Genomic DNA, 14,512 nt, shown 5'->3' on the forward strand with positions numbered 1-14,512 from the left:
TGACCCGTACCTGCTCACTGTGGTTGGCAACAGAGACTCTGCTTCATATCGCACCATCATCGGATGTGTTGTGGCTGGAGATGGGGAGAAAAGTGGCTGCCTTTCTGCCTGCAGCACTTGAAATGTGAAACACCTTACCCCAGGACGCCTGCCTGGTCCCTGCTGCTGCTGCTTCTTTTAGCATTTGGGCATATTAGGCCCTTTTCTCTTTCCACAGGATCATTGATATTTTAATTAATACATATAATTTATATTCTTAACAGATGACAGCATTTCTGCAGCAAGTACATCTGATGTCCAGGACCGCCTTTCTGCGCTTGAACTGCGAGTGCAACAGCAGGAAGATGAAATCACAGTGCTGAAAGCAGCCTTGGCAGATGTATTGAGACGTCTCGCTATCTCTGAAGATCATGTGGCATCTGTGAGGAAATCAGCACCAGGTAAAGGTAAGGGAGACCTCTTGTATGGATAACTTTCTGTTCACTTTTGGAAATTTTGCATCCTCAGTTTATGTAGTGCATTAGTGAGACTCAGCATGCCAAGGAATGACTTTGGCCCTTCTGCAGGTATTCACAGCTCCTATAACCCCTGCTTGTTGGGCAGTTTGGCTGGGGATTATGGGAGTTGTAGTCAACATAGAGCTGGGGGGCTGGAGTTGTGCAGCCCTCAGCCAAGCCTTGTGTGGGGCTGATGCTGATAATAATTTTACTACTGTTAACTGTTAACATGGCATCTTAAGGTAAACTATGCAAGAAAGACAAGTGATTTCCCCCAATCTAAGCATATGAACCTGGAATATGGTCCAGAATCTGTGCCAGCTACACAAGTGTTTCTTAACAGATAAGGTGTGGTGGAAAGAGTTCCTTCAAGTTTGAAAAATTAGTGACCGCTGGCTCACTTCCTCTAAGAATAGGTCCACACACACGAATGTCACCCTGTGGTCATTTTTTACAGTCTCTCCTTTAATGTAAAACTGCCCTTACATTTCAGTCTGGACCCATCATATAATGTTTCCCCTTCCACATACTCCTATCATGTGCATCTTCTGGCAGAGGCAGGAAAGCTCACTATGCTGATGGCCCTGATTTGCATGGGATGCTGCTCTAGATTGTGGTGTAGAAGTGGGCAACATGCCATTTTCATCAGCATCCACATGACAAGAATAAAATACAGACTGGCTCAACGTTTCTGGAGTTTTCTGCATTATCCTGTATCCAATTTCTTTTTAATTATTTGACTTTATATTTACTGGTGGTTCAGCTGAATATACTGATTAGGCCTCTCACAAGCAGGTTGATTTAGTATTTTCTTACATTGATAAGAACCCAGTGTGGCTAGGAGAGTCAGCTTATATTTAAAAACTAGTAAGAACTAATCTGCCTACGTTCCTTTCACTATCTCTACAACTGAACTGATTTTAGTTCAAATTGAGTTCCGCAAGTTACCTCTCTTGCACCTCAAATGTTCACGCGTCCGCCATCTTGAATCGGGGTGAATCACATCATTACAAACGACACCATTGAGGTGTCCTGTGTGTCACTCACTTCGACTGCACCAAATTCGGTTCAAATCAGTTAGAGAGTCCTCAAGTTAGTGCACTTTCTCCTCCAAAGTTCACACCTCAAACATCTTGGATTGGGGTGGATGACATCATCACAAACTGCACCATTGGGGCATCCATACAGCTGTAGCAAATTTGGTTCAAATCAGTTAGGCAGTACACAAGTTACACTTGCACCTCAAAGGTTTATATATCCGCCATCTTGAATCGGGGTGGATGACATTACAAACACCGCCGCTGAGGTGTCTCTATGTGTGCCTATAACTGTATCTGATTTGATTCATATTGGTCAAGGTGTTGCGAAGTTGATGGGACACACACACAAGGAATGCCGGTTGAACTCATAAGCCTACTGGAAAGTACTCTAACAAGTTGGGAAGCTGATCTAATAAGAAGAGATCACTGTTCAGGTGTTGTGTAGAAACTAGACTAGTCCTCCACCAGACTGATGCAATCCAATTTTGTGCCTAATCTATTCTACCACCAAGCACTGTATTTTCCCCATAATTATGTGGCTAATGAATGCACACTACACAAAATTGTTCCCATCTTGGATCACTCCAGTATCATTCTTTTTGAAAGGTCTTTCAACTTCATAATTAGTTGAATGACTAAATGGCCTCCCATTCTCAGAACTGGAAAGATGAGCACAATTCTGATTACTACTGCTAAAGTGTTGGACTTCAAAATGCTGTAATTTTTGAAAAACTGGAAATTATGTGTGTTTCTTAAATCAATCCACACCACATGCATTTTTAACAGTATTCTATAGTGGTTTGTTTGTTTGTTTTTTAAAAATCATCCCAGCTGTTCTGGTTTTGCATCGAACATAATCTGGTCTCATAATTTAACAGGTGAATATTAGCAATTATACAAGAAACGAGGGCTAAGCCAAATATTTTCCATTTTTGTCTCAAAATATGTCATTTCAATGGAAGAGAATGTAGTCTTTGCTGAACAAAGTGGTAAAATTGAGAATTCATCCTTGATGCAATTTTGTGCCATTTTTACTACTTTCCCCTGCTGCTAGTAGTAGTCACATGCATTTGTTTTCAAAATAAATAGAATAGAAAACTAATGCATTCATCATTTTGCCATGAAAATGAATGGAAACTGAAAACAAGTGGAAATCCTTTAGTCTTAGTTCCACATGGATGTTAGTGGAGAACCATCCTATAAACTTGTAATGTTTGTGTGCACCCACCAAATTTCATGAAATGTTCAGGGATGTTCTTATTGCCTTAAATGAAAGTTGGCATTTCACGTTAAAACGAAACGCGCGTATTGCCTGCCTTTTTATTCATTCAGCATTCCTTTACTTGACATCTGGATTTAAACTTATTTTATTTGCTTATTTCTTTCTCCCTACCTGAAAGCTCTGAGGTGGTTTATAGAGCAAACCCAAAAATAGGCTCAGTCATAACGCCCAAGCTGAATATTGCCACTGTTTGCCACTAGAGCTTCCAGGGGTGATTCATACATGCATCAAGTCACTGTGTCGCCTCAGCATGGCCATGCGGGGAAATTCATTCAAATACACCTATCTCTCGGTCTCCCTCCCACACTTGCTGTAGGGATATCTTAGCAGCAGTGGGCCTGTTTTCCATGCTATGCCCACTATCCATGCACTATTTGTGTTAGGTTAGCTACCCATGATTTATTGCACTTTAAAGTGGTTGCATTTTAATTAAAAGTGTATTTCTGAGTCAACTCTCTTCTTGCTGCAGCTGCCATTGCAGCTGCATTTTAGCTTAGCTGAGTAAGCATGACTGCTAGAGGTGGTAGCTGGGGAGGAAATGGCACTTGTTACAGTTCCAGTAAAGAGGGCTTTTCAAAAATTAAGCAGAAAGGGCATTTTCTAGGAGCGGCAGTACCAAGAAGAAATACGTGTGAGTGGGGGAGGACACTCATGAGCAATGCAGGCTTCTCACTCTGCCTGGTTTATCTATTTCAAGAGCCTGCAGATATTTCAGAAGCTAAGACTTTTGACTTGGGGAGCATCAAATATACGCTGCAAGGTGGAGTCATTCATCAGGTCTGTGGGTATTAAAAATTTGTTCTGTGTGAAGCTTAGGCTGGGGGACAGACTTGCCACTGCTCTGAACTCCTGCACTGATATTTTTTTCCATAGGTGCTAGGACTTCCCAAAGAACCTGAAAATTCCCAGTTCTGCCCAAGTAGTGTGTTTGTAGTGTAGCGCCATGCTTGTTATGGTAAATTATACTGACCGACATCCAGAGCAAGGAACCACATGTGGAATGGGCATTACTGTGCTAGTGCAAGAGAATGGCTTAGTCACAATAAAGTGAAGATGGTGCAAGAGTGCTCTTGCACTCTAGTGCTTTTGCACAAAAGTTCCCATTGAGATCAGTGAGATGTGCCAAAGTTGCACAACTGTTGCATAACCACAAGCATGCCTGCTGGCATGCAACACTAGTCTGGAAAGCTAGCTATTACCACAGGGACCGTAGCTCAGCAGTAGAGCATCTGCTTTGCATGCAGAAGGTCCCAGTTTCAATCCCTGGCATCTCCAGGTAGGGCTGGGAAAAGACTCCTTCCTAAAACCTTGGTGAGCTGCTGCCAGTCAGTGTAGGCACTGCTGAGCTAGATGGACCAATGGTCTGACTCAGAGTATAAGGCCGGTTCCTAGGTTCTTTTGAATGGACAGAGGCAGTTGGAACCACAACAATATTTTCAGTAGTAGTAGTAGTTGTTAATTCGATTTCTGTACCGCCCTTCCAAAAAATGGCTCAGGGCGGTTTACACCGAGTTCAAATCCCCATTCAGCCATGAGACTTGCTGGGTGACTCTGGGCCAGTCACTTCTCTCTCAGCCTAACCTACTTCACAGGGTTGTTGTGAGGAGAAACTTAAGTATATTGTACACCGCTCTGGGCTCCTTGGAGGAAGAGCGGGATAGAAAATGTTAAAAAAAAAAATACAAACCAGAGAGAGAAATAATAAATAAATAAGATGGATCCCTGTCCCCAAAGGGCTCACAATCTAAAAAGAAACATAAGATAGACACCAGCCACTGGAAGTACTGTGCTGGAGGTAGATACGGCCATTTACTCTCCTCCTGCTAAATAAAGAGAATCACCACGTTAAAAGGTGCCTCTTTGCCAAGTTAGCAGGGGATGCTAATGGAAATCTGTTAAGTTGAGACTTTATGGTAAGGAAATAACATTGCAGTGGCCACCTCAATGTGGAGCCACCAACAGAGGTGTCAAATAGGAAGGGTCAAACTTAACATTAAAGGGAAAGAGGTGCAAAGTTACCTTAGTCTACATAGGATGAAATTTTTATTTGAAGCATGTTCTGTATTCAAGATATCATTAACTATATGGGGTACACATTATCATTAACTATATGGGGTACACATTAATATTTCCATCATTTTGTGTTGATGTGTAGTTGGGATTAGTACTAAAATTGCCATTAAACTTAATTCAGCATAGCCAACAAGACGGTTGTAAAATGTTTATGCTGTGTACATGCATGAAATAATGGTTTGTGTAACCTGTGCATTCCTATGTGTTTTTATAATAAATATTTGGCTTTGCACCCTAATTGACTTCTTAGTTTTCGGAATTCATGTGTGTGTTAAAGAGTTCCCGGATGATGATTATCTGGTAGGGCACACTGGTGATCTCATTCAGATATTTCAGGTGATAAAGAAGTTAATCTGCTTTGGGTGTCATGAAGCAAAACGTGGAAATTCAAAAGTACTGTACATATTGTTTTAACATCAGCCAAACATATTTTCTTCAAAAGAGAGTAATGAGTTGGCTGAGGATTATAATGCCACTCAGAAAATGTGTTTAGGGAAGTAAGATGATATTATAAGAGGATTTGTGACAAGGGCATGACGTGAGATTGCCTTTATAAAAGGGAGTTTGTTGTTTTAAGAGCCATTAGTGGCATTCTAATGCCTTTTATTATTGGCAGCAGCTATGCAGAAATTCTTATTCCCAAGTACAAAAGCACAATAAATGCGTGCTCCATTAATTACAGCAACAGTCAATTTGGGGATCTTAAGAATCAAATGACTAATTGTTACTGTAAAGGTGGTGATGGAGGCAACCAGCTAAGCCTCATGAGGTACAGTGGAAATCTACTGTATGTTCAAGGCCACATTCTAGTTTGTTTCTATTTGAATTGCATCTATTCAATATGTATTTATTTATTCATATCGCTTCCTGATGTGGGACACAGAACAGCAAAACTTCTGCAGATTTTACTTTCTTCTTTATGGGAGAAGAGTTATTGATAGCAACCCTTCAGAAAGGAGGATTTTAAATGTGGTTCGGGGTTTTTTTTTAATAATTTTTTTCTTTTGGATATTTCTGCAAAAATTAAAAAGAAAAAGAATAGAATTCTAAGAAAAGAATGGGCATTCTACGTCCACTGAATCCATCTGCTCTTTTGATGGGGCTTCTGAAACTATCATAAGATGTAATAAATGGAGAATTAATCTTCTGATCATGAAATAACAGGAAAATTGATTTCACATTTTTAAAGCAAGTGGCTTTCCAGCAAACCAAATGTATCCTTGTGAAATGGGGGGCATCTTAAGTAGAAACTAGCCTAGTTGGATGGAAACTAGATCTGGTAGAACATGAAGACTGGGGCATGATGATGATGTGAGCAGTGTTCCCTCTGAGGCGTATGCATGTGCACGCACTCACACATTTTTTGATGTCCACTCAGTTAATTTTAGATCCCACTCAGATTGAATCAGGAAGGCCCCATCCTGAATGTGTGTGTGCACACACTGCCTTGATACAGCCGCCCAGAACAAATCTAACTCCACACACAGATGAAATTTTTTTAGAGAGAACACTGTATGTGGGGCAGCCGTTGTATGTCTTTGTGTGTGTGTGTGTGCGCACACACACACACACACAAGGTATGAGCGAAACCCACCTCTTCCCCCTTTTGCATCTTAGGCTCCACTGCTTTTAGGAGTCTTACTGCACCTGAGCAGGGCTAGAGGAAGACTGATTTAAATTAGCAGAGCATAGTGAGGGTAAGGATCAGAATTCCTTTATTACGATCCAAGACCAAACAGCTCCTACAACAATAACAGTTCCAGCAGTACCAACTTGAAATGTTCAAATAATAATATTGTTATACTATACACACCTGGCACCGCAATGACCTATACCTTACATAATAACAGAAACATTAACCAATTGCTTTCTGATTATATTAGCCACATGATAGGTAGTCTTGGCATTGTAACAATAGTGAGGGTAAGGCAAGGAATGAGTGGCTTTTTCTCCCATTCCCCATGTTTCCTCTTGTATAAACAGTTTGTGTGTGTGTGTGTGTGTGTACACACACACACACACACACACACACACACACACACACACACACCCCTTTATATATGAATGTGGGTGCCATTACATCCAGTTTGGCCCTGAGTTAGTTAAAATATTTTCTGGGAAAAACATTTTGGACACAGATTGTCACTTCAGTTATTGGTGTCGATTTGGCAGTCCATGGTGTCCAGATCTTTGGCTCAGTGATGTGCTATAAAAAGAAGGTCATTCTGTGAACAGAAGGAGAATTCTGTTTGCACAACCGTTCTTCTGTTCATGGAAGGAACCTCTGCTGATGGTCCACCTCTGTGCCAAAGGTCTGGATGCCACCGTACTCCCCCCACCGCCCTCTTTTCCCAATGGCTGTTTTGTCATTTTGCTGGTTTTTAAGGCTTTATATCTTTTTATTGTGTACCTTTCGTTGCTGGTTAGTCACAGCAAACTAGTACTGTAAATCAGTCAGGTAGATATGATTAGGAAGGCTATTATATCATGTGCTCCCTATATGCTGAAACCCATTTATATTTTAAATTTAAATAAATATAGAAAGCAACATTCTTTAAAGAATTTATTTTCAAAGAGCAAGGGGCTTGCCAGAAGGCTGTCTGAATCACTGAGGTTGGTCTTGACCCAGCCCCTTTTCTGCCATGAATGGTTAACCAGACATACCCCCACCCCCACCCAGATCAGAGTGGGGAATCCTTAATTTTTTGGCCATCCTGTTGTTCAAGCTACTATAGTGATTGAGTGAGTCGGAGCCCAGCATCCAGTGCAGTGAATTTTGCAAGTAGAGACATCACAATTCTGAAAGTAACAAAAGTGACTGGAGAGTAGTCAATTGACTGGTCTTGTGGTAGCAAGCATAACTTGTCACCCTGGCTAAGTAGGGTCTGCCCTGGTTGCATTTGAATGGGAGACCACATGTGAACACTGTAAGATATTCCCCTTGGGATGGAGCCACTCTGGGAAGAGCAGAAGGTTTCAGGTTTCCCCTCTGGCTTCCTCCCTGAGAGAGATTCCTGCCTGCAACCTTGGAGAAGCTGCTGGCAGTCTATGTAGACAATACTGAGCTAGATAGGCCAACGGTCTGACTCAGTATACAGCTGCTTCCTATGTTCCTATGACTCCCCTGATTTTGTCCAATTCACCAATTCATGTCTAGCCATTGTGGCTGCGGATGATGGGAGTTGTAGTCCAGTGGCAGCTGGAGGACCCATGTTGGGCACCCCTGCTCTTTGCAGTACATTTTGTCCAGCACCAGAAATGATCCCTCCCTCCCATGTGCAATTCTTAGGTTGGATGGAGAGGAGAGCTGGTCTTGTGCTAGCAAGCATGACTTGTCCCCTTAGCTAAGCAGGGTCCATCCTGGTTGCATCTGAATGGGAGACTTGATGTGTGAGCACTGTAAGATATTCCCCTTAAGGGGTGGAGCCACTCTGGGAAGAGCATCTAGGTTCCAAGCTCCTTCCCTGGCATCTCCAAGATAGGGCTGAAAGAGATTCCTGTGTGCAACCTTGGAGAAGTCGCTGCCAGTCTGTGTAGACAGCACTGAGCTTGGTGGACCAATGGCCTGACTCAGTATATGGCAGCTTCCTATGTTTCTATGATGTCTGCCAGTGTCCTCAGCTTCAATTACAGTAAATAAGAAAGTGAATTCTCAACAGGCACCTTTTCTTTAATCTTGTGCATACAGTATCTACTTCCTTTCGTAATGTGTAATCTTTAATCATTTTATTTACACATTTTACTTTCCATGTATTCCTACGTTATCCTAGATGTAGGCATCAGTTATCCCTATGGGATTCTAGATGTAGACATCAGTTGCCCTGCTGAATAGCCTCTAGGGTTGCTTTACAGTTGTAACTGTCAAGGGTAAAATAAAAGCGGGGTTGGAGAGCTGGTGTTGTGATAACGGGCCTGAATTATTCCCCCTCCTAAGCAGGATTTGTCTTGGTTTGCATTTGCATGGGTGACCACATGTGAGCACTGTCTGCTGTAAGATATCCCCCTTAGGGAATGGGGCTGTAATTAAGTGGTAGAGCATCTGCTTTAATGCAGAAGGTCCCAGGTTCAATCCCGGGCATCTGCAGGTAGGGCTGGGCAAGACTGCTGCCTGAAACCTTTGAGTGTGGCTGCCAGTCAGTGTTGACGATACTGAGCTAAATGGACCAGTGATCTGACTCGGTATGGCAGCTTCCTATGTTCCTTTGCATCTGTTGTTCATTGAATAGAGCAGCCAAGGAGATAAAGTGCAACGTTTGTTTCAGCTCCATTCTGTGGTAGTTAGATTAAGAATTCAAACAACATAGAACAGTTGCTCTTCTAATTCATATGTCACACTTTGATGTTGATGAAATTAATGAAGCAGGAGCCCTGACAATAGAGTGTGCCATAGTCCTTGGGATTCTACGTTGATTGGATCTTAGCTGCACCCCAGCCACTTTCTCACGGCGGGTTTCTACCCTCACATTATAAAACCTGCAGATGCTCACCGCAGGATATTTTGTTGTCCTATAAATTTCCTTGGTCCCACCCACAGCTGCCATTTACACCACAAAGCAAAACTCACAATATGATGATGCCGCATTACATGGTAAGTGTTCATAGGTGTTACAGCATGGTAGCGGTAGTGTTTCATTCTGAGCTCCCAGCCGTATTTATTTCCTTACTTGCTTATTTATTTATTTTATTTGAAATATTTGTACCCCGCCCCTCCAGTGCACTACTGCAATAAGATAGACACAGATACAGTAAAAGTAATAAAATTAACTAGATTTAAAGAAAGTCAGGTTAAAAACCACAATTAGGTTCAATTTAAAACTGAAAATTATAAAAAGCTACAGTACCTACCAGATATAACAAATTAATAATGGAGCATTAAAAGGCCTCCTTAAAAAGGTGTGTTTTAAGATGTTTACAAGCCTTAAAGGTTGTATCTCATGATCATCGCAAATATGTCACATCTTCCTTTCCAAACTAATATAGGGTCAAGTTGGTATTCTGAACATGGTATCCTGAACATGTGTGTTGAATTTTGTTTCAATGTTTCAGAGCTTAAAGAAGCTATCATGATACAAGCACATGGAGAATGCCAAATGGTTAAGTCATAGAGCCTCACTCTGCTTTATTTACTGTTGTTGTTTACACAGTCAGACAGGTGTTATTGACTGGTTTGTTTTATCCGGACATCGAGTCCTTCCCAAGGACCTGGGATGGCTGAATTTTATGGTCAGTGTTGTTGCTGTAGTTATTATAGATATCGTCGCAGAATATAGGCTGTTGCTAGTAAAGTTGCTTTTTGTAATTGGCTGGTGGTGATTTCTGTGGCCCCTATGGTGTTGAGATGCTCTTCAAGGTGTTTTGGAATTGCACCTAGGGCGCCAATTGCTACTGGGATTATTTTGGTGGTCTTCTGCCACAGCCTTTCAATTTCAATCTGTAGATCTTTGTATTTTGTTGTTTTTTCTATTTCTTTTTCTTCTGTTCTGCTATCCCCTGGTATTGCAATGTCGATTATTTTAACTTGTTTTTCTTTCTTCTCGACTACAGTTATATCTGGTGTATTGTGTGGCAGACGTTTGTCTGTTTTAGTCGGAAGTCCCATAATATTTTTGCATCTTCATTTTCTACAACTTTTTCCATTTTATAGTCCCACCAATTTTTGGCTACAGGTAGCTTGTATGTTTTGCAGATGTTCCAGTGTATCATCCCTGCTACCTTGCCATGCTTTTGTTTGTAGTCAGTATGTGTGATCTTTTGACAACAGCTGATTAGGTGGTCCACTGTTTCATCTGCTTCTTTACAAAGGCGGCACTTGCTGTTTGTTATTTCGACTTTTGCTCTTATTGCATTTGTTCTTAGTGCCTGTTCTTGTGCAGCCAATATTAAACCCTCTGTTTCTTTCTTCAAGTTGTTATTGTTGTTGTTGTTGTTCATTCAATTTCTATATTGCCCTTCCAAAAATGGCTCAGGGTGGTTTACACAGAGAAATAACAAATAAGATGAAACCCTGTCCCAAAATGGCTCACAATCTAAAAAGAAACATAAAATAGACACCAGCAACAGTCGCTGGAGGGATACTGTGCTGGGGGTGGATAGAGCCAGTTACTCTCCCCCTGCTAAATAAAGAGAATCACCACGTTAAAAGGTGCCTCTTTGCAAAATTATACAGATAACACAGCATTGAGGGTTGTATAAGTTTAACTTGTATAAGTTGAAGAACAAATCCAGGAATTTGTTTTCTTATGAGTATCTTTTTGTGGATCAGGTGGCATCATTCTCCCCACTCCCCCTTGTGGGGAGTCCTCTGAGTAGATGTTTCATGCCTTTTCACTTGATTTCAGCAGTTAACACTTGCATAATATGCTAAAAAAATACTTTAAAGCAGTAGAGGCAGAGTCTGGCACTTGTGGCTGCCAACCAGATAGATTGCAGCTGGTGCCTGGGAAATGCATTAGGACTTCATAGGGTGTCAAAATATATGTAACATAAGACTACAGCTCCCAGGCCCAGAGTGTAAAGACATGTCCATGGCACAGAATGGCACTAGTTAGAGACAGCTTGGATTAAGAATGTGTTTGAAGGCCAAGATGAAGGCTACTACCCCCTCAAAAGAAGCTGCTTCCCAGCTGAAAGCCTCTGTAATGCATCTGCCTCTAGAGAGAGATAAACGGACCATGTCCTCTTACTGAATGGATGCAAAGATGAGAATTGGCTCAGGTGGAATCTCTAATGGAGAAATTCTTTGGGCTGCATGTGTGTGGAGAATGGGAAAGTATAAGAATGTGATATGTTATCTGTCTCCTACATAAGCACCATTTCTAGAGATGCAGATGTGTGCCACAGCTGGATGGAATTGTCTTACAGAAAAGTACAGCCAGGGTTTAGTTTCTTTGGATATCTATACAACTTTGGTAGATACTATAAAATTGTGGGGTTTTTTCCCCCCCGTAAGAGAATTTCCTGTAATATATCCCCTGATGAAAGTTCTCTATGGCTCAATTTGGGTATAACACTAACTGCGATTAAAGGTACCAGAGATCACCCTCAATTTGAACTATCGGTTTCAAGTTGGTTAGGTTGCTGAAACCGCGGGTCTGCTGGCCTCATTCTGTCATTCAAATTTGGTGCCTGCTGTAACCTGGGGTTCGTGCTGAAGCTCCTCCTGCAACCAAAGAGAGGGAGTCTCAGAGCAGCTCCAAAATATATTGGCTCTAGGCAACGCACATCTTTTGCTGGCTGTTGTTTGGAGCAAACGCTCCACTTTCTCCTGCCTACAACTTTTCACCTCAATTTTCGTGTTGCTACCTGGCGACAGGTATGCCATGTTCCTAGATTTTCCTCATTTACAGGCGCAGAATCAGACATGTGCATAAGGGAACAGGAGAGAGTGGTAAAGTCCTAAGTCTGCTTGCGCGCTTGCTTTCTATTCCCTACTAACTAGCAATGTGCACAGAACTGGTTCAGAGGCCCTTTATGGACCTCCGAACTGGTTCAAAAGTCTGGTGGTTCGGCCAGTTTGAAGGCAGGGAATAACTTTAAGGACTGGTGTTTCCCCCACCGGCACTGTCATTAAAATTGGTCCTGTGGGGCGGCAGCGTACCTCCTTGCCGCCCCAGTACGTCATAGACCGGAAGTGGCCACTGCGTGTTAAAGAGTCACTTTTTGAAAGAGGCACTGTGGCAGAGGGAGAGGGAAAGGGGGAGAGAGAGAGAGAAGTACTGTGCAGAGAGAGGCACTCCCTCATCATTTCTGTTTAGTGGAGAAAGCTTATGTTTGTTTCTCTCTCAGAGCGAAGTTGATATTCTTGCTGGTGTGAAATATCAGGGAATATATTAGTAAGTAGATATGAACTGCAATTAATAGAATGGATTCTGGATTAAAAGGGTATGGTGTTCTAAGGTAGGGGTGTTTGTGCGAAATGTTCTTCATAGGGATTTACTGAGAAAACTTATACAGCAACAAATAATCCAATTTGTGTTTTGGATTTGCTCTTCTATGAGTTCTTTGTATTAGGGATTCATTGAGAGAACCTTTCACACATACACACACACATGTATAAGAACACATATAAGAACTTAAGAACAGCCCTGCTGGATCAGGCCCAAGGCCTATCTAGTCCAGAATTCTATTCCACACAGTGGCCCACCAGATACCGCTGGAAGCCACAGGCAAGAGTTCAGGGCATGCCCTCCCTCCTACTCTTAAACACCTGCAACTGGTACTCAGAGGCATCCTGCCCTTGAGGCTGGAGGTGGCCTGTCACCCTCCAGCTAGTAGCCGATGATTGACCTCTTCTCCATGAAGTTATCCAAACCCCTCTTAAAGCCATCCAGATTGTTGGCTGTCACTACATCTTGTGGCAGAGAATTCCACAAGTGGATTATGTGTTGTGTGAAAAAGTTCTTCTGTTTGTTGATCCTAGATTTCCTGGCAATCAATTTCATGGGATGACCCCTGGTTCAAGTGGTATATGAGAGGGAATAGGATTTCTCTCTATCCGCTTTCTCCACACCATGCATGATTTTATAGACCTCTATCATGTCTCCCCGCAGTCGTCCTTTTTCTAAACTAAAAAGCCCCAGGTGTTGTAGTCTTGCCTCATAAGAAAGGTGCTCTAGGCCCCTGATCATCTTGGTTGCCCTCTTCTGCACCTTTTCCAGCTCTACAATGTCCTTCTTTAGATGTGGTGACCAGAATTGTACACAGTACTCCACATGTGGCCGCAACATAGTTTTGTATAAGGGCATTATAATATTAGCAGTTTTATTTTCAATCCCTTTCCTAATGATCCCTAGCAGGGAATGGGGCTTTTTCACAGCTGCCGCACATTAAGTCGACACTTTCAACAAGCTGTCCACCACGACGCCAAGATCCCTCTCCTGGTCAGTCACCGACAGCTCAGATCCCATCAGCATATACTTGAAGTTGGGGTTTTTCGTTCCAATGTGCATCACTTTACACTTGCCAACATTGAACTGCATTTGCCATTTTGTTGCCCACTCACCCACTTTGGAGAGATCCTTTTGGAGCTCCTCACAATCCATTTTGAATTTCACTACCCAGAAGAGTTTGGTATCGTCTGCAAATTTGGCCACCTCGCTGCTTACTCCTGCTTCTAGATCATTTATGAATAAATTAAAAAGCACCGGTCCTAGTACAGATCCCTGTGGGACCCTACATCTTTCTTACTTCCGTTGTGAAACCTCTCCATTTATACCTACCCTCTGTTTCCTGTCTTTTAACCAGTTAGCAATCCACACATGTACTTGTCCCTTTATCCCATGACTGCTAAGTTTCCTCAGGAGTCTTTGATGAGGAACTTTGTCAAAAGCTTTTTGGAAGTCCAGGTATACTATGTCAACTGGATCACCTTGATCCACACACCTGTTGACACTCTCAAAGAACTCCAAAAGGTTGGTAAGGCAAGATTTACCTTTGCAGAAGCCATGCTGGTTTACTCCCAGCAGGACCTGTTCTTCTATGTGCTTTACAATTTTATCCTTGAGGATTCTTTCCAACAATTTGCTTGGAATGGACGTTAAGCTAACCGACCTGTAATTTCCCAGATCGCCCCTGGATCCCTTTTTGAAAATTGGTATTACATTTGCTACTTTCCAGTCCTC

The 14,512-nt window shown here is 42.1% G+C and overlaps 1 protein-coding gene across 10 annotated transcripts in view; it reads left to right on the plus strand.

Annotated features, from left to right (window-relative positions):
* EML4 (EMAP like 4) overlaps positions 1-14,512 on the plus strand; it is a 217,536-nt gene that overhangs the window by 109,942 nt on the left and 93,082 nt on the right. For 9 of the 10 annotated variants that reach the window (XM_053311351.1, XM_053311356.1, XM_053311371.1 and 6 more), the window contains one exon: positions 264-446. In XM_053311351.1, coding sequence (XP_053167326.1) covers positions 264-446 — 183 coding nt within the window. The remainder of the gene's footprint in view (positions 1-263; positions 447-14,512) is intronic. The other variant, XM_053311328.1, reaches the window with a different exon arrangement.

The sequence above is a fragment of the Hemicordylus capensis genome, chromosome 1 (assembly GCF_027244095.1).
Source record: "Hemicordylus capensis ecotype Gifberg chromosome 1, rHemCap1.1.pri, whole genome shotgun sequence".
NCBI classification, from domain to species: Eukaryota; Metazoa; Chordata; class Lepidosauria; order Squamata; family Cordylidae; genus Hemicordylus; species Hemicordylus capensis.